This window comes from Eleginops maclovinus, chromosome 20, assembly GCF_036324505.1.
Source record: "Eleginops maclovinus isolate JMC-PN-2008 ecotype Puerto Natales chromosome 20, JC_Emac_rtc_rv5, whole genome shotgun sequence".
Lineage (NCBI taxonomy): Eukaryota > Metazoa > Chordata > Actinopteri > Perciformes > Eleginopidae > Eleginops > Eleginops maclovinus.
The window spans coordinates 25,875,593-25,899,239 of NC_086368.1; the positions used below are offsets into that span (position 1 = coordinate 25,875,593).

Genomic DNA, 23,647 nt, shown 5'->3' on the forward strand with positions numbered 1-23,647 from the left:
ATTACATTTGTGGTTAAAACACATTAACCCAACACAAGTCTGCATGGTGCCATTCTCAGCACCAAAACAGTAAACAAAAGAATTCCCTTCTTTGTTATCTATTTACATAAAACCAATTGTCACACACATTTCACCACACACACACACACACACACACACACACACACACACACACACACACACACACACACACACACACACACACACACACACACACACACACACACACACACACACACACACACACACACACACACACACACACACACACACACACACACACACACACACACACACACACACACACACACACACACACACACACACACACAGAGGCCTCGGTCAGGAGATCAGTATCGCGCCAAGGCTATTTTGAGCCTGACTGTTTATAAGAAAAGAAGAACTACCGGGGGGAAGTTTTAGCAACCAATGTCAATACATTTATCACAAGTGCTTAGCAGCAGCGGAACAATATGGTCTACTGCTGTGGTGATTCATTTAGAGAGCAGAGAGTTGATAATCATTGTCACGTGCGATCACACTATACACAAACAAGCATGACCATGATTGACCATGGGACAGGCCACAACATCACTGCAGCATCTGACAGCATCACCCAGGGGGGTCAACAGTGCACTGGAGATCCCTCGTATACATGTTGAGAAGCTATAGAGCTCCAGACTGGGACCTTACTCCTCAGCTGGATGCTTTCCAGCCCTGTGTTTGACGAAGGAAGCTAGGTCTGAAATTGGGTGCAACTAAAACTATGGGCGATTTTTTCAATAGTTTAAAAAGAGCCACATCCACCAATAACACCATGGAAAACAATGCAACCTTCACAATAAAGAACCTTTGAAATCTCTTATATGAGCTATCGTTCCTTTACTTTTAGATAAGAATAAATAGAGTCCAATATTTATTGTGGAAAATATTTGTCAATAATCAAAGACCCATTTCACTTCAGGGTTGTAACAGGCCACCTCAGAAAGTCACTCAGAGCATAACAGGACATTCAGATGTACAGTTTCAAAATACTTTCAAAACCTTTGAAATGTGTTATATGAGCAATCGACTCTCTGTTTAAAAGTAGAGAAAAAGGTTAGCAGATGTAATCATAAGCAGCAAATACCTTGTACTAACCTTATGCTAACGTTAGCTATCTTAGCTAAAAGGAAAAGCTAACTCAAGTTAACGTAAGCTTTCAGAATTATATTAAGCTTTTTGACAATTCTTTCCCTCTTAATGTCATAAAATTAGCAATCGTTTTCAGGAAATCAGCATAGCTCGGTAATGCTAGCAAACTGTCAAGGTTAGTACAAGTTATTTATTGTTTAACACGACAACTTTTATTAAAAAGTAAGCAGGTGTAATCATAAGCAGCAAATAACTTGTCCATCCTCATGCGTATGCTAACGTTAGCTTGCTAAGCTAAAGGCACAGCAAACTAAAGTTATTGCTAGTTTAAAAAGTTACGTTAAGTTGTTTTTTTCCTATCGTTGATGTCCTGAAATGAGCAATAGTTTGCTTACAACATCTGCATAACTAGCAAACTCTTAAGGTTAGTATGTTTGGCTTAACATTACATTAACTAAACGTATAAGTTACAGTTACATCAAATAAGATGGAGGGCGTTAGCTGTGTGACACAATCAGTTATACGCCCTGTTAGCTACTATTCATCAGCGTGATAAAACAATCCACTGCAGATAAGACAGTGGTGCGATAAGTTATAGATTGACAAGGTAGTGCAATAAACTCCCAGGATTTCCCCCTGAACAGGCATGATAACGCACATGATTTCCCGCCATGGGTCCTATTGATGCAGATGGGTTTCCGCGTGGGACAGGGTCTGAGCCTGGAGCTCTGCAGCACGATGCTATGGAACATTTCCCAGGTAAACTTATTCTGGATCATCTTTGAACAGCTTCGCCTGTCTTCTGTTCCTGATCCCTCACATGCTGACATGGGAGGTATCCCCTTTCCGCTACCCTGCATTGATTTTTCCCTCAGTAATGTTGAGCCAGCATGCTAGCTTCAAAAGTAAAGATGTGAAACTTAACATGACCTCAAACTGTCAGGTGGATAAAACAGGTTGATCTGTCAATCCTATTCAAATGGGGAAGACTTGGAGCATTCTGCTAACTCAGTCGGCTAAATTACAAAGTGTAAGAACCACATCAAGAGAGAATCCAGATTTCTTTTCCATCATTTTACAGCTATCTTTGCCGTCCACGTTTACTGTTGACTGTCCTAATGTTGTTTATAATAACACAGGAATACAAATAAATATCTACATTATCGCTCTCCAGACAAAAACAAATCATTCTACACGTGTGACCTTAACACCAGTTTATCCATCCTTTGCTGGTTTCAGCTCTAAATTCCCTTTTTGCAGTGGCAAGACACTAATAGAAGTGTTGGTGTGAAGGTTAATACTCGAAAAAGTTTCCAGAAAGACAGAAATAAAGTAACCTTACACAGTAATATCAATCACAGAATACAGAAACAATATTCTAAATATAAAGATGAGACAATTTTGTGAATGGGATTGAATCAAAAGACGGTTTGCGTACACTCACACACATCATTCTCTTCTGGCTGAAAAAAGCATCCTAGGGAACATATTTTGTTATGTTCCAGTCATTTATACAAGGTGCTTATCGAGGTTTACATGCTCTCTCCATTTCCATCCCTCCAGGGTTCAGACCCCCTTTCACACATTCACATTTTTAGAGTGAGTTAGTGTTCTTTGTTTACAATTTATTGTGCCATAGAAAAGTGTGTTCAGCCTATTTGCTGATATGTATAAGCGCTACAGATGGATTAGGCTTTGCTTGGCAGCAATGACGCAATTGGTAACCACCGGGGCAGCCTTAATAAACAGATTTATGGTTTATTTTGAACCCGGTAATTATTAATCCTTATAAATTTCAAGTCAATTCAGGTTTTGTGATTTGTTCGTGAGGGCGTATCATCCGATTTGTTTTTCCCTTCATATTTTGAGAACCCGGAGTGCCAAGTTATTTTTGGTGTGTCATCCTTATCACGGTTTTTTATGGTTCTCTCAATGTTTACGCCACAGTAGTAGAAGTTCAATTCTTCTGATTTCCTGCCCAAGGTAGAGTCTCGACTGCAGACACAGCTTTCATTGGTGGCTAAAGCCTATTTGGCCTATCGTCACATAAGAGGTGTGGAAGAAATTTCCAAAATGTTACTTAATCTGGAGTTGGCAAATTGCTAAAAGTGACGTACAGGGGAATATTCTGATTCCTCTTCCTCCTCACACGAGAATTGAAGGTCGTATGGGGTGAGTGATTCATATACAATGATCGAAAGAGGAGGAAGAACTTAGAGATATTTATCACGAAAAGCAATATAATTAAAGTACATTATTCAAAATACACTATTAGAAATAAAACATCAATTAATTTCATCGGATTATAGTTAATGAGTATGAATTGAATTGTACTGGGTGTTGCGTGTTGTGTAACGCACCTCCAATAAAATGTATTATTTACTTTTGTTTGACTGCCTATCTCAATCAATAAAAGTACATTATAATTCATTAGTTTTTTTTAATGAAATGAATCTGCAAATAATTAGTAAATAATGTTGTGAAAAAAGAGAGTAAATGTACAATATTTGATACTGAATTTTAGTGGAGTAGAAGTATATGTAAGTATGAAATGGAAATACTCAAGTACCTCGAAACCGCCCTGAGTCAATGTAGTGAGTGGCTTTCCAGCACTGTCAACTTATCATATTGTGGGTTATTTTTCCTTTAATACTATATATATATGTGATTTATATAGTGTTTTGGAAGTGGGGGTTCCTCAGGGGCCTGGAGGGAAGCAAAGGGACAGCGTGTAACGCAGCAAACTACAGGATATACAGAGTGGAGGAGATATACGCACAGGGAACCGTGTTTGCGTCTCCAGTAGCCTCTTGGGTGCCTCGCAGCTTCTTCTGCCAGTTCATCTCATTGAAGAGATCCTCGGAGCGCAGGAAGAAGTCGTTGATCTTACTGCCTTGCTCGTCGCGCTCCGTGGTGTAGTAGACGCGCAGCTTGGACTCATTGGTGAGGAACTCGCAGATGTTGGGCACGGGAAACACTATCTGCTCCATGGTGCGATCCAGACGTACAATCTGCACCAACCACAGAACAAAAAGTTCTAAACACGTGCAGTTTTCTTTAAAAACACATGTGTTTACACATCGTTCATTCAAGAGGTCTTCCTTGTTATTGTCACATACTGTACTCTATAATACAAATAAAAGCCCTGTTTCCTTTAGATGGAGGCTGATAAACTGTGCAAACAACGAGAGAACAGAACAGTGTTAACAATCAGCATTCCTCATTTCAAGGAAAGCGTGCAGAGAATCCAAAGGTGCACGGTGGAGAGCACTTTTGGCCTTTTTGGGACTCGAGAGCGGGCCAAAATAAACATCATCACATGTCTCGTGTCATTGCAAAAACATGTAGCAATTCCCTGCGCCTGACTTCCTACAATAGATCTCACATAGTGGGTAAGATAATTGCCGGGCAGCCAGCTTTTCTATTTACTTTGGAGTGAGATTCAGTTATGGTGAAGTCGTGCATTTTATAAGTCTTGACGTCGAGTATAACAGTCCTTAACTCTCAGGGACTTTTGTTTAACAAGTTCAACATGCAAGCTTTCAATTTTATAGCATTTACAGATAAAAGTCAAGCCACTAATAAGGGTCAATGAAGAATAACTGGCACAATTTAGGCTAAATGATGCTGATTAATCACTGTGATTTAATCCCTCCCTTTTCTTCCTTATCTTTATTTTTTTGGGGGGGGGGATTTGTCTGTCATTTTGCCTTGGTTTGTTTTTGTGAGTTTGAACTTTGAGCAGTATGATTAACAAGAGAAGTGTGGCGTAAGAGTTGGCAGCCCTGCATGTTTTTACTGATTGTATTTACATAAAATGTGTCTTTAGGGTGAAAATCTGTCCAGGGACTACAGATGAAAAATACCCTCTTGGCTAACTCCGGCACATTTACAGAAATGTTTATACATGTGGACTGTCCCTGTTAAATAAATAAACAATAGCAAAAATGTTCTTATTTTTCGGTAAATCTTAAACAATTTAAAAAGTGCTGAAATCTGAGGCATCTTGCTGATATATATTCATTAGTTTTCAATTCATTTCAAAGGGGCTTTATTGGCATGAAAGTTAAAAGAAGCAATGTTGCCAAAGCATCAACTTTCGTAAATCAAAAATGATAAAAATTTAATTATTTTAATTAGTTCTCTCTGTGTTAAAACATGGATGTGCGGCACGGGGGTGTGAAATGTACATTTTTTGGAAAGAGTTGACAGCCCTGTCATAGCGACCTTTTTGATTATTTTTCAGAAAAACGCTACCATTAAAAAAAAGTGCTGAGACTCCAAGTATTTAGCTTTGGCTGAGGTATATATTGTATGTTTTTTTTCTGCGTTAAAAATGGACGTGTGGTGGGAGCGTGTGCAAAAGTGACAATTTTGATAATGTTTCAACAACACTTTAATGTTAAAAAAGTACTAGAAACAACAGCAGTCCATCCTGAAAGGCACGGTCTACTGCAGTTCAGGCACAGTCCAATCCACTGACCTCAATCTGCGCCGTGTGTTTGGCGTAGAACTCCAGGGCCTCGTCTCCCTCTCCGTACGTCCCCCCCGGCTTCAGCATGGCCTGCAGCTCCTTGTTGTGACGCGCTAACTGAGAGGACAACAAACAAACAGCATCGAATCAATGACAAACAGAACCATCACGAAGACCGTTATCAGAAGTGTTGGCCTTAAATGCGTTCACGCGTGGTGGCTTGGCACGTGCCGCCGCTCTGAGCCAACACTGCTGGCACTTAGCGGCCGCGCACAGTCCGTGCTATTTATTCTTCCTGTGAATGCACAATGTTCCGTCCACTCAACCACACGGCTGCGGGGTGTGTATTGATAGTGGCTGTAGCACAACTATAATTGTAGTCGTTCCTTAATCATGTTTTGAGAGGACACTGTGGCCATTGAGCGGTGCAGAGCCTGAGGGCTGAGTGTAGGATGGCAGAAGTATCACATGTCTTTAGCTGCCACAGGAAACGACACACTTACAGTAACGCATTTATGTTCTTCATCATGTTACCATGCACGTGCTGCAGCATTAACACAATACAGAAAGTTAGTCGCTTACTTGATGTGCTAAGATGTAGATATTATGCCCGACATTGCGTGGGGATGCCGAGTGCTCCTCCTCTCCGTCCTCCCCCTCCTGCGGCTCCTCCACCTCTATCTCCCCCTGCATGTAGGCCTTTTTGATCACTTCCACCTGCAAGAACACACACATATCATCCATTCAGGGGTGGCAGTGGCTCAGTCAGTAGGGACCGGTTCACGTCCCGATCGGACCAAAAAAAATATGGAGTGAGCTGGTAGCTGGAGAGGTGCCAGTTCTCTTCCTAGGCCACTGCCGAGGTGCCCTTGAGCAAGGCACCTAACCTCTATCTGCTCCCTTGGCGCTGGGTACCTGGCTGCCTCTCTGCTCTGCCACCTCTCCTCTGCATGTGGTTGTGTGTGCATGTATTTCCTCTGTGTTTGTGCATGTATGTCCTCTGTATGTGTAATGTGTGTCGACACAACAGAGTAGAGAAAAGCAATTTCCCTGTAAGGGATTGCTTAAGTAAAGTATGTCTTCTTCTTCTTCTTCTTCATAACAGTGTAATATTGACTTGAATGATATCACATGCACCAGCTTCATGTATTTGTATTTTTTTTTGTAGTTGTTTCATGTCTGTTTGTGGTCTTTTTCTGATTCTTTGTAGTGGATTTGCGTCTCTTTTTAGTCTCTTTGTGGTTGTTTTTGCATCGGTTTGTGATAATTTTTAGGGCGGTTCCAGGTTGGTGTATCATTTTCTGTCTTTTTGTAGTTGACATCCTTTTATAGTCTTTTTGTTTGTCTTTGTTGTCATGTTGTGTCTGTTTTTAGGTGTTCTGTCTCAGTTGGTCGTCATTTTTGGCTCTTTATTGTTGTTTTGCCCCTTTTCAGGGTTAGGGTTAAGACAACCCGAGTCTATTTGGTCTTTGGCAGCTATTTGTAGCTTGAGTAGTCTTTTCCTTGTTCGTCTCAGTCGTTTAATGTCTCATTGTAGTCATGTCTCTTTTAATTGAGTTTATTTCTCTTTATAGCTTGTTTGTTTGTTTGTTTGTTTGTTGTCATTTTGTCTTTTTCTGGTAGGCGAGTTATCCCTGATACTTACTTAATCCATCCATGAAGATATTGTTCTAAAGGATTTGCGAAGTACTGATGTGTATAAAAGTTATGGAAATATCATCATGTTTTATTAAAAGGTCTCATTTATTTATACGTCAACGTTACAGAAAAAAGGGCCTTTTGACTTTATACTGTAGCAGCGTTCCAAAATTAAAAGCCAACAGGATATTTAAAGGATTACAAGAACACACGTAACATCCACGTAACACTCAGAAATGTATTTGCATGATGTCACACGCACCAGCTCTTTGGGCCTCATGTTGTACAGGATCCTCTCTGCGTTCTCGCTGTCATGGCGACTCTCCATAATTGCAAGAAGGAGCTTGGAGGCATTATTCTAGGAAGAGATGAGAGCACAGATAAAGAGGACAAACAGAATCAGGTTAATTTATTTTGGTTTCCTAACGGGGGAATCAATTAATCACCATTAAAGTAGGAAATCTTCTTATATTTTCCTTGTGGGCTTCTTATGTAATTCATAATGGAGTACTTAGTTGATCATGTGTTGAAATGAAATATATTTGGCAGACTTTATTTATGTCAACACTGTTTCATTTCCTGTAATTACTTGATTATATCTCGAGAATTATGTTTCCAGTGATGTAATAGCGCAATTCTCCATTTAAATGTCACATCTGATAGTTGTAACCCTGCCTAATTTGAAGCAAATTAAAAGTGTTTTTGGAAGAATTATCTCAGAGACTAAAATGCCCCTTGTGTAACATTTTTCAAGTGTTTATCTTCCCCCTCTGATCAATAATCACTCACTTTGAGCTCCAGCACCAAATCCATCCGCTTCTTGCCGAGGGGGTTGATGTCATTGAGGATGAGAGCGATGATGATGTCAATGCCATTGCATTCATGAGTGGCAATGCAGTTCTGAGGAAGAAGAAAAAACAAGTTCAAGTGTGGACTGAAACTGGAGGGCTACCAGATTCAAGCAGACGCTATAGATTTATTAAAGTGGACATATTATTCTCATTCTCAGGTTCATACTTGTATTTTCTGCCTCTACTGAGACATGTCTCCCTGCTTTAATGTTCAAAAAGCTCTTTATTTTTCTCATTCTGCCTGTGCTGCAGCACCTCTTTTCACCCTCCGTCTGAAACCAGAGCCCAGTCTGCTCTGATTGGTTAGCTGGCAGGCTCTGTTGTGATTGGTCAAACACTTAGAGATGTCCCGACCCTTAGCTTATCAGGAAACATGTGTTTGAGTGCTAGCCAATAGAAAGTAGTGATGTCATTATGTTATTGAAGTAACCAAAGGAGTCCAATAGAGGCGTTTCAGGCAGGGGGGGGGGGACTTTACCCTTTGCAGACCATTTACATGCACCAAAAACGACTACAGATAATAGAGCCTCTTTAAAAGGAGTCCAATTGACTTCTGTTTTTAGACAGTAAACACAATCTGTATTTTGTATTAAAATATTTAAGTCTTTAGGGTTTCAGAATTTAATAACCATCAGACAGTTATATATTTAATAAACATGCCTTTTCCCTAAAACAGTTGCCCTGGCACAGTCATGAATATTTGGTTTTGAAGTCACTACACTGATTACTTCGCCAACAAGATGCCACACCCAAGAACTAAAAACGGCTTGTGGCCACAAAATATGTTGGGGCAAATATGCTGGAACCATTTCACGAAGATACTTAACACGGACTAAGAGTAGCTCCTTGTAAGAACAAAGAGTCTTGTTTCGTCTGGCAGTCTCTCTTCTAGCCGTCTGAAGGAACAGAAATCAATTCAAACGGCGACTGCTTTTAGCCACTTGCTCGCAGTAAAATGACCCCACGGCGGCTTGAACAGAGGAGGCCATCACCACGTGAGAAGATCTGAGCAATGCTAATCAGAACCAAAGAACAAATGTGTAGCCCAAAGAGAAATACTGAAGGATAATTAAAGCAAAGAAGAAACAAGGCAGCAGCACTAAAATAAAAAGCTTACTTGACTGAGGATTATTATCTCCGCCAGGTAAACCTTTATGGGATCATGTGTTTGGTCCAGTGTGTTTAACTGTGTCCACAATTAATCCTGCATAATACTAGACCCATAAGCCTTTTTTTAATATTGTGCACATATATAACTGTATGCTGAAGGGCCCTTATGGTTACAGTGATTCACAATTTTTGCAATCTACTGTATTGCTTTATTGACCCTCTTAACAGGCCGGCAGGGGAAGCACATGTTTAACAAAGGCTTCAGAATGAAAGAAGCATTTCTGGCAATCAGAGTGAACCTAATCTAGTCGGTTTAAGGCCACGTTTTAGACTTCATTGTGGCTCAAAAAGTGGCATAAATAAAAAAAAAAATCAGCATCTGCATATTATTTATAAGTAGGATAAATAATCCTCATTTTTTATTATCTTCACTGCCATCTCAAGTATAATGGAAACGAAAGCACAACTGAATGAGACTCAACTTGTCTTAGTTTAGGAGAGGAAAGGAAAGAACCCCAGGTGTAAATATTGTTCTGATATTTGAGAAGACAACCATCTAAATTAAATAAGAAGGGACTTTTTTATTGTCACAGTCAAATAGTCTTAAAAGGGACATCCATGTTTGCTTGGATACTGTTGCTCTGTGTGTCCATGCCTCACCTGGTTCTCATGGCAGGGCCCTTGGCAGTACTCCGTCAGACTCTCCACCGTCTGGTTGATGAGTCCCACGTTCTTCTCGTTGATGTAGAGTCCCAGCAGCCCCAGTCCGCCGGTGGTGCTCCCACAGATACAGTCCAGGAACTGAAGAGTCTCACACACCAGGTTGTAGTTGTTCTTGTTGTTCTGGTTGCGCAGAAAGTTCTGGAGATGGATGGAGAAAGAGTATACAGTAATTACAGCATTTTCTCTGAGAGCCATGGGACTGCTGTTGATTTGTGATGAGTCATCCTTCAAGATCAGGGAATTTAAAGCACTCTCTCCAGACATTTTGAGTTAATATGTTGTGTTTAAAGTTACCTGTGAAAAAACTGTAATCAGTAATCTACTGTAAGTATCAAAAGTAATGTAATCTGATTACTTTCCATTTCTTTTGGATCACCTCAATATCAAAACGCAATGCAAATAAATAAAAAATCCAAGAAATATCAATAAGATGTTTTGCTGACAGAATTATGTCAGGCAACAGAACAATGTGGCTTTAGAAAAAGAAGAAACCAAGATATTTAGGATTTTAAAAAGTGTACAGTTAGGATAGACTTGCAGAAAAGTAAAGCTTAAAAGTTAATAGTTTAAGACATGAATTAAAAAGCAAACTGTTTTTTAGTTTTATTAAATCTGGTGTCCTACTGAATAAAACAAAGATATCTAAATCAATGAAGAATGGAAGTAAATGAAAACAAAATGAAAATCCAGGCGGTACGTCTTCCTGTAATATATTGGTATTTATTGATACATAATCCTGCAAATAATCCCAGTTTTTTTATTAATCTAACAGTCATCTGAGTGCGTCTATTCTCAATGTAACTGTCAGTAACTTCTTTTTGTATCCTGGTAACGTAATCCCGGTACATCCCTTAGCCTGTGTAAACCCATACACCACCAGATAATTACTCCATCTCTTTGAAGGAACAGAAACATGGCCGTGAATTGATCCTATGTGCTACATCGCTGGCGGGAAATCAAAACCTTGCGCCCATGCTGGGTCAGAAATGGACGAGACAGAGCGCTTCAGCACGGAGCTGACTATATTAAACTGAGGCCTGCCCAGGGTGAGAAGTGCAAACTGAATCAGTACAAGAAGGAAGTCTCCTGTCTGGGTCTGCCGGGGCTTTAGCCATTACTTCACAACAACACTCTCTTCATAGCGAAACCAGACCAAGACGTACGAGATATGGAAACAGCTGCATCAGGAAGTTCTGCAAATGGTGCCTATTTTCTACACGGTTTCGTTTCTGTATAACCGAGTGTGGTGATTCAGAACACAGGTCAGGAAATGTCACGGGGGCGGTGGGGTTTAGGCAAAACAAACAGAAACAAAACAACAAACGGGTGGTTGCAATGGCCGACCTGCAGATCTCTGTTGTGGTTCTCGCAGAGCAGCTGCATGAGTCGCAGGATGGGCTGCATGATGGTGATGATGACGCTCATCTCCCCCTCCTCCTGGCCCTTGTCCGCTTGCGGGACGGGGGTGCCGTCGGCGGCCGCTTGGTTCTCCTCGGCTTCGGCCTCGCGGCGGTAGGTGGTGAAGGCCTTCTTGGTGACGACGGTGGCCTCCACCAGTTGCTCCTTCACCTCCTCGGTCACCACTGCCACCACCGGCATGTCTTTGACTGACCGCGGACAGAGGAGAGTCAGACACACACCATCAGAGATAGGACACACACCCCCCTGAGCACAGGCATGCAAACGGCCCAACCACTTCTAATTAATAGGAGAACGTTTAGTGTTGTTGGGCCTCTGTTTGTTGTGGTTTTGTGTCTCTTTAAGTTTGTTTGTCTTCTTTTTTATTCAATGTGTGTCTTTGTAGTTGTTGTATTTCTCTTTGTGGTCATTTTGTGTCTTTGCAGTTTGTTTATGCTTCTTTGAAGTGATTTTGTTTTTCTTTATCGAGGTTTTGTGTCTTTATGTAGTTAATTAGCATCTCTATAGTTATTTGTTGTTGGTTTACTTCTGTTGGGTCTTTCTGTAGTTGATTTGCATCTTTCTAAACTATTTTTGTTTCTCTTTTTAGTTTTTAGCATCCATCTGTTGTTGTTTTCTTTCAGTTTTTGGTCATTTTTGTCTCTTTGAAGTTGATTTGCATGTATTTTGAGTGGTTTTGTGTCTGTTTTTTGTCATTTGATAAAACCTTTTCCGTTTTTTCATAGTCATAATGGTTCTATTAGTGTAAGTCACAGCTGTTTTGCAGCTGGTCTTTTTATGCAAGTGGTGTATGTCTTTTAAGGTCATGTTGTTTCTGTTCCTGGTTGATACAGTCATTCAATCATTTACAAGCTTTGACATTTTTCTATAAAAGTTAATAGTTTTATTTATATAGTCAACTTTGCAGATGAAGTATAATGATTTCATGTGACCCTTTGGAATATGATCTACCTTTTCCAGTCTAATCTTCTGACCCCTCACCTTTATTGCGTGATGGCGTGTCCTTGTCCGGCGGCTCCTCTTCCTTCTTCTTGCTGCCGAGGTCGCTGGTATTGACCGTCACAGTGGCTTTGATCTCCTGCTGCGCCAGCTTCATGCGCTCATAAAACACCTTGAAGAACTTTTCGGACTTGTTGTCGCCCGTCAAGCGTTGGAAGAACGACCGCTGGAGAAAAATAAGAAAGAAGAGCATGTGAAGCATGTCAGCTTTACTCTAATTAGTTTATTATGTGAAAATGCTGATTCATGTTGGATACCAGCAAAGTTTTTATTCTCTTCAATCAAAGAGCAAGGCCTTTAAGATCAAAGGCCATTTTTTATTAAATAACTGCCACTTCTTATCATTGTCTGTCATGTAGTTTCTACACCGTTTTGACAGCCAGAGGTTCAGTTAGAGGCAGTTACATAAGCCTCCGCTCACTGTAAAAGCCTTCTGAAAGGCTGCCCTGGGCTCACCTGATTTTTGGGATATTGACATGCTGCCAAACTTAAATACATGCACCGACAAAGACACAGCTACACAAACCCTGCTGAGGACACACTACTGTAAATGCACACAAACAAAACACGTGCCAACGCAGCTGGAGAAACATCTTTTTATCATTTGCCTAATTTCCATTGCAATTAAATGTTGTGTGGTTGCGATAGATGACGTTTCTGCTTTTATAGGCTTTATGGACTCTGCAGGATTCAGCATGAGTAAGAGGTTTGCGGGGTTACACAAACGGCAATCTTGTCCGTAAGCCTCATGTGCACGGAGCTGTTGTTTTTCTGCAACGGGCTCATATGTTCTGTTCCATTTTCCCCCCTCCACAATCCCTCCTTACATAAGACCTGTAATCAGCTGAGTGGTTACAGTGAGGGCTCACAGCGCCTCAGCTCTAACACTGTTACATCAGCCTGTGCACTGCCGAGGAGAGAGGGAGTATGGAAGGGAGAACAAGGAAAACCCTACCCTGCTTTTCAGCGCCAGAACAGAATGAGAGGAGCGTGCGGTGTGAGAGCGAGGAGGGAGGGTCTGAAAATGGAAGGAGAGGTGTGTGTGTGTGTGTGTGTGTATGGAGCGGGGTTTGATGCAAGCAAGAGTTATCACAAACATAGATTCTAGGGCTGTGTTGAAAGCCTGTTACATAAGACGTCCAGGTTTAGCTCTGATAAGTTTCTAAAAGAGAGAAAAGACCTGCATGGGGAATGATAGATAGAAATGATTTAATTATATACAATTTTAGTGCGGATCGGATCACCTGACAAGTCCCAAGGGTTGCCGAACACTTAATGCATTAGTCAAATCCAAGTTGTTTTCCTGGTCTTTGTTATGCAACAGTCTCTTCTTGCAAGCTGTTAACATCATGTTGTTGACAAGATAGGCTCATTCGCTGATAGTGATCTGATTAAGAGACAGCAGAGGACTTATGCAACCAGGCCCTACTTCTCCAGACAACAGCTTCAGGACCAGCTTTACAAGGTTACCGTATTAAAAAAAACTCATGACTGCGGCCGTAAAAACTAAATTTTTTCACTGATCGCAATCATCTCGTCAACACGTCTCTGTGCACAGAAACAGCACGCAACTGTTGTCCCATATTTTTCCGCCAGAGTCGGTTTTAGATATTGGAAGCGTTCTGGTATTGGTAGTCTGAGAAGTATTGACCAATCACATTGAATGGTAGGTAAACATAGGATTGTAAACCAAATGAAATCTCTGATATTGACGGCTATCAACTGATTTTATTAGCCTCAAAAGTGTATTGTTTTATTCAAAACATAATGGAATTTCTTAAAGCAAGGTACTGAAAGACAGGTATCAGTGGGACAGGAAGATGCACTTTCCTACACAAGGAAACCCGTTAAATCTGTGATAACAAGCTTTATGACAATCCAATTTACCCAGAACTTCTCCCCATTAACTGCTGAGTCATTCTGTAGAGGAAATGGTCAGTAAGCCAATCATGCTCAGCTTCCCCCCTGAGACAGCTTAGCCTTGTACATGTCTCACTACAGAGTCATTAAGCCTCCTGGGAGCTGCCCTGATCCTGCAGCTGTCATTCATGTTCAGCACATTATGTTGACGTCTCCTCCTCTACAGATTCAACATGGTGGCCTCCTTTGTGATTATTCTGCATTCCTCCTGTTTTTATTCTTCTCTCTGGCTGTCAGCTGCCCCCCCGGCTCCTGGCATCAACACGTGCCGGTTACGTAAGGCCTGTTTACACCAGCAGCTCCCTCTTTTTCTTTTTATCCCGTCTCCCCCTCTCGCCTTTCCAGCCTGACACCTTGGTGAGTGACAAAGCCATCTCTGTGCTCATTGGAGGGCTTTCAAATGGCGCACTCTGCCACCGCCGAGCCGGTAACCACGGAGATTCAGTCAGACGGAGAGGTTTTGAATGCACGAGTGAGTGTGCGTTCACGAGATAATCTGCAGGAAATGAGCCAAGGAACGTACAAGTAGTTCAGACACAACACTTAAAAAGCTGCACTTTATAAACTTTAAAAAAAGAATACCCTCAACACTTCGAAGAGGTGGGAAAGTAGTCTTGCACTTAAGTAAAAATAAAAATACCAGAGGGTAATAATAACTCTGTCCAAGTAAAAGTCGTTTTATGTTACTCAGGTAAAAGTATAAAAGTATCAACTAAATATTCTTAAAGTACCAAAAGTTACAGTACTCATTACGCACATTAGGCCCATTATACATTACATGTTTTAATTAGAATAATTGATGCATTAAACTGTTTATTGAAGCTGGTAGAGGTGCAGCTAGTCTTAATTCCTTTGTGTACTGAAGGGTAGTTTGTAAATGTTACTCCAGTTGAAAATAAAGTATTTTCTAAGGGTTGTTTAGGTTTCAAATCAATAATCCATACCTGCAAAGTAACTAAAGTTATTAAATAAATGTAGTGGAGTAAAAGCACATGGTTTACCACTGAATTGTAGTAGGGTAGAACCACAAAGTAGCAATACAAGTCCCTCAAAAGTGTATATTATTTACAGCACTTGAGTAAATGTGATTAGTTTCTTTACACCGCTGATGGTAAGGTGATGACGCTGGTGCCTGGAAACCCACCTGCAGGATCTTTTTAAAGCTTTCCAAGTAGAAGCAGTAAAGTGAACCTGACCCGTGCAGGAGGGAGGGGGGAGGGGGGGGGGGGAGTCACTGCCTCAGGGTATCAGGCGTGCCGCAACAAGCCTGTTGAGTAAGAGCGGTGGCACCTGTTTGGTCCTGTGATAGCTCAGGATCATAGAGACAGTGTAGAGGGTTAGTGGGCAGTGAGGTGCGGATCTAACCTTTTTTTTTTCTTCCCTACGTAACACACACAAACACACACACTCTCTCTAAGAGCTGTTTTTGGAATAAGCTCTATAGTGTCTAAGAATATCCAGGAGTGTGTACGTGTGTGTGCGTGTGCTAATGGAGAGCACAGATGAGTATGCAACCGAGTAGTTTAAGGTGATGATACAGTCTGAGTGCCGGGTGTCTGCTTGAGTTTCACTATAAGTGTCACAGTGTGCTGCTTATCCCTGAACAACAACCAGCCGACGTGTCACACAACATGTAGGCCTGCCTATGATGATGGATGCAGGCGTGGGTTGTATATAATTATCATTAATCACATATATATAATATTTGCATCATTGTATAACTATTTAGTCGAATGCTTTCCAAGCCAAACATTATTGAGTATTAAAACCCTGGCACCAGGTCTTCATATCATTAAGATATTTGTTTTTCTATCTTAAGAAAAGGAGCTTCATCTCAGAAATGCATTTGAGCTATGACATGCTAAGCGAATAAAATATATATTTTTCAGTGTATATGCAGATGCTTGGATGACGAAATAAAAAAGCCAGAGTTTAAAGAAAGTATTGCATTAAACAAATTCATTTCTTTCTTTTAAATTAGTATTATTGGGTTAACATATGAGGGAAATTCAATGTTTAGAATTTCTAAAAAGGTAAGGTAGGCTAAAATAAGGAAAAGGCATGCAGCAAAAAATGATGTAGTAACTTGACTGATAATGTAATACAATATCCTGACTGGTGATTTTAGTTTAATGCATATTTGTCTGATAATAATAGACTGTATATAGGAATTGGACATACAGTAGTAGCCCTGCAGCCACCATTGGTTTGTGGACTAGGGTTTCTAAGCAGTAGTTGTAGTTTGGCCGTCGCCAGCTTGGCTCTTTGATACAAAGAAGGAACAACAAGAGGGTGAAGTTAAGTACAATCAAACTTCTTACTTCCTTATACTAAAGAAAAGACAAAAACACTGTGGTTTTTGCTGTCAATCACAGGGTAGCCCCGCCCTGAGATATATCCGGGTCGTCTATTTTACTATAATGCACAAAATGCTTTATTGATGCCGACTGCATTTCTTAGTATTTGTGCAACGGTGATGAAGTAGAAACTTATCTAATCCAAACGTGTAGAAAACTTGCGAATGAGACCATAAACTCATTCGGAAATGATAACTTAGGTAAAAGATTAACTAGCAGCTTCTTTTTTACAAAACCAGAGGTTGCAACTTAACTTGAATCTGTTGTGATTGAAAGGTTCTACCAACCGCATCAAGGCCATGTTTGCAGAAATAAAACGAGTCAAAGGTTAATGTTTTCAGGACATGGAACTCACAGCGTCATAAATGTGGTATACTTTCACACTTTTTGAGAATAAAAAAGCAGACCTTTTTATGTTATCCATCACATTCTACCATCAGCAGTATAAAACCCCCTGAAATTATCCTTATTACGCTATCAGTCATGGCATTCTTTGACATTATTGGTCAAGTGATTCATTATTTAGTGTTATTGCCTCTTCGATCGGGTCGAGTGTACATTTTATTACGTTTTCAGGAAGTAATTCTTTGGGCAGGCTGATAAACATGTCTGGGGAGGGAATAAGTGGTGGCCTGTTTAGTGTGTTTCCCAGACACATCATGCAGGGGGGAAATGACCGTTACACTGTGCCTCCTGACCCCTTCCTTTACACTCACACTCTTACCTCTCAGAGCCGCCACATCAGGTACAATTACCGCCGAGCTCTGGATAAATTCATCTTAGCGCTAACCAACAGCTCTATATGCTTCTCTCCTCTACTCGATTTTCCAAGAAATGTTGTTGGCTTGGCTACGACCCCGGATAACCTCAAAAATAAATAAACAAGGCTGCTTGCAGAAACCTGTGAGCTTGTTTTTGTCCCGCTTTCATTAAGACAACAAGAAACCTTCTGTCCTAGAAGAGGGGCTAAGGCGGCCGGTCGTTATGCAACACAGGAAAATGTGGTGTATCTGCTGATATGTTGAAAAGTCACTCTGGCCCAAGATGGTTAAAACAAAGCTCGCTTGTCCCTGCGCCACGCCGGAGAAGGAGAAAAACACTTTACTTTAGACCGGAAACAAGAAGCTTCTTGATAGCTGTGTTGCTTTCAAGCCCATAAACTGATGCAGCGTTCTTATCAAGTGCACTTTGAGGGTATTTTCTACCAGAAAGGTAAAGTTAAAAAAGGCGGAAAGGTAGAAGTTGAGATATTGTTTGCCATTTTGCTGTTTATTTGCAAATAACATAGTGCTATTTACTAAGAAAGTCGCAGGTTTTTCGCCAGTGTTCTGCAAACCAGGCCCCCTGTTGAGCATATTTATAATTTAAATATATATTTTTTAACTGTATGAAATAACTGGATGCATTTTGCTATGTTGTTTTTCCTGTACACACAACATCTTCTGCACTCTGTTCACCCTGATGGTTTAAAAAAAAAAGTTTTTCTATTTTAATTTGAGGTTTTTTGCGCATGCATTAAAAGTGTTTAATGACAAAGGGCGTAATATGCTATAAAGTCCGTAAAACCCCCGGAGACAAATGCATCATTTGTGACATTGGGCTCTATAAATAACATTTGATTTAATTTGTGTGTAAAGTTTATTTGTTGGTTAAGAAATGCCACCACGGATCAAAATTAATGGAGGGGCTGTGGTTAGCCCTGAAGCTAGCAACAACAACGGCCAATGCTTTGGGGTTTTCCCAGCCAGATAACCAATCAGAGCAGACTGGGCTCTGGTTTCAGACAGAGGGTGAAAACAGGTGCTGCTGCAAGGGAGTAGATAGAATCGGAGGATGAAACCCTCTTTATTAGTCACACACATGAACACAGCAGAGCACACAGAGTGAGAATGGTCCTCTGCATTTAACCCATCCTAGTACTAGGAGCAGTGGGCAGCTATCGTGCAGCGCCCGGGGAGCAATGGGGAGGGGGGATTGGAGGTGTCCGGTGCCTTGCTCAAGGACACCACAGCAGGGCATAGGAGGTGAACTGGGACCTCTCCAAGTAGCAGTCCACCTTCCATATTTTCAAGTCTGTTCGGGGACTTGAACCGGCGATCCTACGATTCCCAGTCCAAGCCCCTACTGACTGAGCCACTGCTGGACTGACTGAGCCACTGCTGGACTGACTGAGCCACTGCTGGACTCAGAAAAATAAAGAGTATGAGAAAAATAAAGAGCTTTTTGAACATTAAAGCAAGGAGACATGTCACAGTAGAGACACAAAATACAAATATGAACCTGGAAATGAGCATAGCCCCTTTAAGGTGAACTGACTGTGAATGTGTACCAGCTATCTCAATGTGAAAATTGAACAACTGACAGGGTGGCCAGGCATTACAGCTTGTCTGGGGGATACCCTGAATGGTAACATGATATAATTCGCTCTAACAAGACAAAGAGTTTTGCAAACATCGGGCTGGGTGGCACAAAACAAAACAAAAAAGTTCCCCGCCCAGTTCAAAGTGCACGCCACAAGCTACTCTCTGCACTGACCAGCTGACCTTTAAAGAAAAGTTCAGATGCAACAAGAACTGTTGGCTAAGTCGATAATTCACCTGAGCTGATTTGTCCTGAGGGAGGCCACAGGGGGAGACTCCTCCTCAGATAGCACTGCTGAAATATATTCGATCTCTCAGGAGGCTTCAGGGGATTTACGTCTTTTATTGCCATCTTTTCACCAGCGAAGCATGACGCAGTTAAGAGCCTGGATGTTTGAAGGCCTCGGGCTTTGAAGCCCTTCATTCACGCAGGAGCCACTTACATAACAGGAGTCATGGGAGTGCCAGAGAGACAATTAACTCCTGATGTTTTTCAGTAAAATACACTTTGAGTTAATTATGCTCATACAAACAAAACACTGTAAGATGCTGTCAAATTGAGTTTAACCGTGCAGTTAAAAGCACTTTAGACATAAATCTTCATCATGATCAGTTAGCTTAACTGCTAGTTATGTCTAATTACCTGGAAATGCTGCACCCCTTTCTTTTAATTAATCATGAGTGCAGTGAGGACGGCCAGAATCTGAATAGATCATAGGAGTCTGACATATTCCCACCCTAAATAACAACACTATCTAAACACTGGAGTATTTTGCAACAAGCCGGTTTAAGCAAGACAACACACACACACACAACACACAACACACAACACACACACACACACACAAACCACAAAACCAGAATCCACTGATAGACGGCTTACAAGCAGCTCGCATTGGTTACAAATACTTGCAAGTTTTGTTTTTTTTCAATGTATGTTGACACAAGAGCCTGTGTGCACATTTGTCTGCAAACCTCAAGTAATGCAGTTGCAAACACAGCGGCTCTCTACCTGCTCGAGTTAGCGTTCCCTTGGCAACCCCTGTCTGGCTGTGGAAAGGCAACAATGAGTTTTGTCCGTAAAGATTTGACCTCTGTGAGACTACTGTTCCTCTTCCTCTCCGACTTCCCTTTTTCCTCGACATGGCCTTAAATGACTTTCACTTTTTTGCCAAAACGTAAAGTGCAAAACATCGAGATGCTATCTGTACCGAATTGTGAAACCCTAACCCCAACCCAAACCCTAGTTATTTTTAAATGTACCCAGGTTGCTGCACTAACAACAGAGTACCTTTTGCCTGCTCAAAAGTCATCCTCAGCCACTGATTTTTTTCTGCCTTTGGTGGTGGAGCTCCAGGGGAATAACTTAAATTCTTTGCGGCAGAGCTCTGAACCCTTGAGATAACATCTCCCTGTTGAGATTCTGCTCATGCGTCTGTAAAGAAAATGCTGTCAGAAGTCCCATTTAATTGCAGTCTGGACGTGTTTGACGTGTGCTTTGTACTCTCAGAACCAGTGACTCACCTGGATGACCGTGTTGCCCCCCTCCAGCAGAGCGATGGCCAACAGGATGCTCTCTTGGAAGATGCGGTCGCTGGTGGCGTTCATGATGAGGTCGATGACCAGGTCAGAAGCCCCTTCTTTGTCCAGGTGGCACTGGACCTCCGCCAGACTCAGCTCCCCTCGACCTCCCACCCCGGAGCTGACAACTATGGATGCAGAAGTGAATTATCATCAGTATTAAAATGCTGATGTATTCAGATTTCAGTCAGGTTACATAATAGACGATAGGTCACGATGAATTATCATACTTAAATACTTAATGCATCTATGAGTTTGACCATTTCCATCAGACTGTAGGCTATATGCAGTTTGATGGATGACTTGAAAAATTATGTTTTTAAAGTTATAGCCTAAAACTATAAAAAAAAAAGTAAATCCTAAAAAGGAAAGTCAGATGTTTAATGTTCACTGATATCATCATTAGTAAAAAAGGCACATTAATTACCCCCCACCCCACACTTCAATCAACCAATTAGAGTTGACTGGGAAGGATTTTGACTTTTAAAATGTAGAAAATAGTTAAAATTCAGCTCTTAAAAATCACCATATTTCTATCATTGTTGCAAGGAGATGACGTCGTGCCCAAAAGAGTCTTCAAAGTGATGCTATAATTAACAGTTTGTCCAAACTTTGTCTTGGATAAAGACAAATATCTATAATAAGAGGAGGAAGGCCTGAAGGTTATCAATGCCATCTGCAATCTGCCGATGACTCATCCTTGTTTACAGTTCCGCGCAAAACAGCTGGTTTACTCGATAGCATCAAGTTTCCAAGAATCCTGAACAGTATCACAGCTCTCTCCGTATAAAAGGATGGTTTCAATTTGTTATGCCCTTCTTACTGGCCTCTATCATAAAGAGCTAATGCCTAATGGAACTAACATGAAGGATAAACAGCTAAAATGTTACCAGAATGATTTCATTCACAAAGAAAAACTGTCACAATGGCAACAAAGGAAAAAAAATGGGTATAGATTTATAGACCGGTGCAGGAATGAGTCCAAAACCTGGCACCCCTATGCTCCTAATGAGCCTTTTTTTTAAATGAGTTGTTGTTAGGTGCCTAAGTCTGTGGTTAATACAAGATATATGTCAATAACTACTCCACTCATGAACGTCTGAAGGTGTTTCATGTTTTAAAAACAGTCACTAAACGCTATAACGCCGAATATTTGCCACCTTTAGCTTAGCACTGGTAACGTAAAGTCCTGCGTTAGCTATTTACTTTGATTGCCTTTCCGCCTCAACTACAGTAGTATAAAAGTGTGGCAATCATCCTGAAGAACAAAACGCGCAAGCATCATAAATGTTTGTTTGCAGCTGATCAAAGTTTCTGCAATATTTCAAAATGGTAGCGTCTGGGAAGGCCTACAAAAATATGTCATCGGTGCACCAATAATTCTGGCTTTAATAATGAATATAAAGTCCAGATGTTTAAAACAGGCTTATTTGTGTTGATATTAATAGTGTTTTGCAGCATGGAGTGTATTTTCTATCCATCCGCCACAAATAACATCTGATGTGTCTGTGTTCCACGGAGGTCCTATAACTCTTACTGCAGCAGCGGTGAGATAACAGCGCCTATCAGAGCCGTCTCTGGCTGTGCAGGCCACTGAATCAACAACACATCCCATTCTAGACGGAGCATGGCTCTCTGGTCGCCTGGCAACAACACGGCCCACGTTATGCTGAGGAGAGAGCCAGTATGCTCTGAGGCAGAGCCGAGGTCCATGGGCTTAAAGGAGTACAAGGCCATGGCTGTGAATAAGATCGCTCTGAAGCATTAGAGATGAGCGATGACTCATGGCTGTGATGAGAGACTCGTCGGAATGAATAAATGTCAGTTAGGAACAATTTATTAGATTTGTGAATGTCAGTCTTGATTGAGCAAAGATTGAGCAAAGTGTGGATGGCGATACGGCCTTTTCTTATTTTTTTCCCCCTCAGTCTATGCTGTTCTATAAATGTGTTTTTGAGAACCCGATGACAGCACATAAACAAATTGTGATCCATGTGGGCAACCGTGTGAAAGCCAGCTTTAGTTTACTGCTACCCAACAGAAATAACGCCTTTCGTTATGACTGGTTGATCTGTGAAACCAATAAACAAACATTTCCGAGGTGAGAAGGCCTTCCACATTATGCGACAACACTTTCGTGTGAAATTCATTGAATGATTTGAAATAATTTGAACTCGTATTCACAACAAGGGACGATTTTCTCACTAAGGAATAGTATAATATTTGGATTACATTTTTTATTTGTATTCTGCTCATTTTCAAGTTTTATAAACGGTGTGCCTCTACTGTGAGACGTTCCCATGCTTTAATGTTCAAAAAGCTCTTTATTTTTCTCACACTGCCTGTGCTGCAGCACCTCTTTTCACCCTCTGTCTGAAACCAGAGCCCAGTCGGCTTTGATTGGTTAGCTGACCGGCTCTGTTGTGATTGGTCAACCACTTAGAGATGGCCCCGCCCCATAGCCTATCAGGTACAATGTGTTGGAGCACTAGTCAATAGAAGAGCAGGTGTTACGTAGGGATGTCACTATGTTACAGAAGTAAACAGGGGGAGATGGGTGCGAGAGAAACTCCCTTTACAGGGAACTTCAGGATTTTAGTCTTTCAGAATCAGAATCCCCTTATTTGTCCCACAGAGGGGACATTTTTGCTGACCATTAAATGCACAAAAACCTAAATAACACACTACAGGAAAGGGTAAACCCCAAAACGCATAAAAGGGCCTCTTTAATGTGTAAAATAAAGTATTCGATATTAAAACTAAATAACTGATTTAAACCTAATACATTCTTCTTATTTCCATCCAATCTTAGACATTCTGAAAGAACCCAAAGCTTTGGAAAACACCTTTTGTAAAGATGGTTCACTTTTAGTTTAGTTTACCTAAATATAGCTGAAAGGTTTTCCCAGTTCTCTTTTTATTTAAACTTAACATGTTGCAGCTGGCAGCTATAAAAAGTTATTTGAAAGTTTGACTGAATTTTGTTTTGTGCCGTGCATTCATGTTATGTCGCGCTGGAACATTTTCCCAGAGTAAATCATTCAAAATCAGTTCGTCTTATCTTTATCGGCATAACAGACA

The 23,647-nt window shown here is 41.0% G+C and overlaps 1 protein-coding gene and 1 long non-coding RNA gene across 12 annotated transcripts in view; one reads left to right on the plus strand and one right to left on the minus strand.

The window, feature by feature from the left end:
- Window positions 1-23,647, minus strand: part of LOC134882989 (inositol 1,4,5-trisphosphate receptor type 1-like) — a 99,507-nt gene that overhangs the window by 24,108 nt on the left and 51,752 nt on the right. For all 11 annotated transcript variants that reach the window (XM_063911060.1, XM_063911056.1, XM_063911053.1 and 8 more), the window contains 9 exons: window positions 20,510-20,694; window positions 12,331-12,514; window positions 11,275-11,537; window positions 9,868-10,068; window positions 8,036-8,146; window positions 7,509-7,604; window positions 6,191-6,325; window positions 5,618-5,725; window positions 3,914-4,145 (listed from right to left, as the gene is read on the minus strand). In XM_063911060.1, the coding sequence (XP_063767130.1) occupies window positions 3,914-4,145; window positions 5,618-5,725; window positions 6,191-6,325; window positions 7,509-7,604; window positions 8,036-8,146; window positions 9,868-10,068; window positions 11,275-11,537; window positions 12,331-12,514; window positions 20,510-20,694 (1,515 nt within the window). The remainder of the gene's footprint in view (window positions 1-3,913; window positions 4,146-5,617; window positions 5,726-6,190; window positions 6,326-7,508; window positions 7,605-8,035; window positions 8,147-9,867; window positions 10,069-11,274; window positions 11,538-12,330; window positions 12,515-20,509; window positions 20,695-23,647) is intronic.
- LOC134882990 (uncharacterized) lies at window positions 1,719-23,557 on the plus strand. Its single transcript, XR_010168216.1, has 3 exons — window positions 1,719-1,893; window positions 20,496-20,611; window positions 22,088-23,557. It is a non-coding gene; the product is annotated as an uncharacterized LOC134882990 (long non-coding RNA).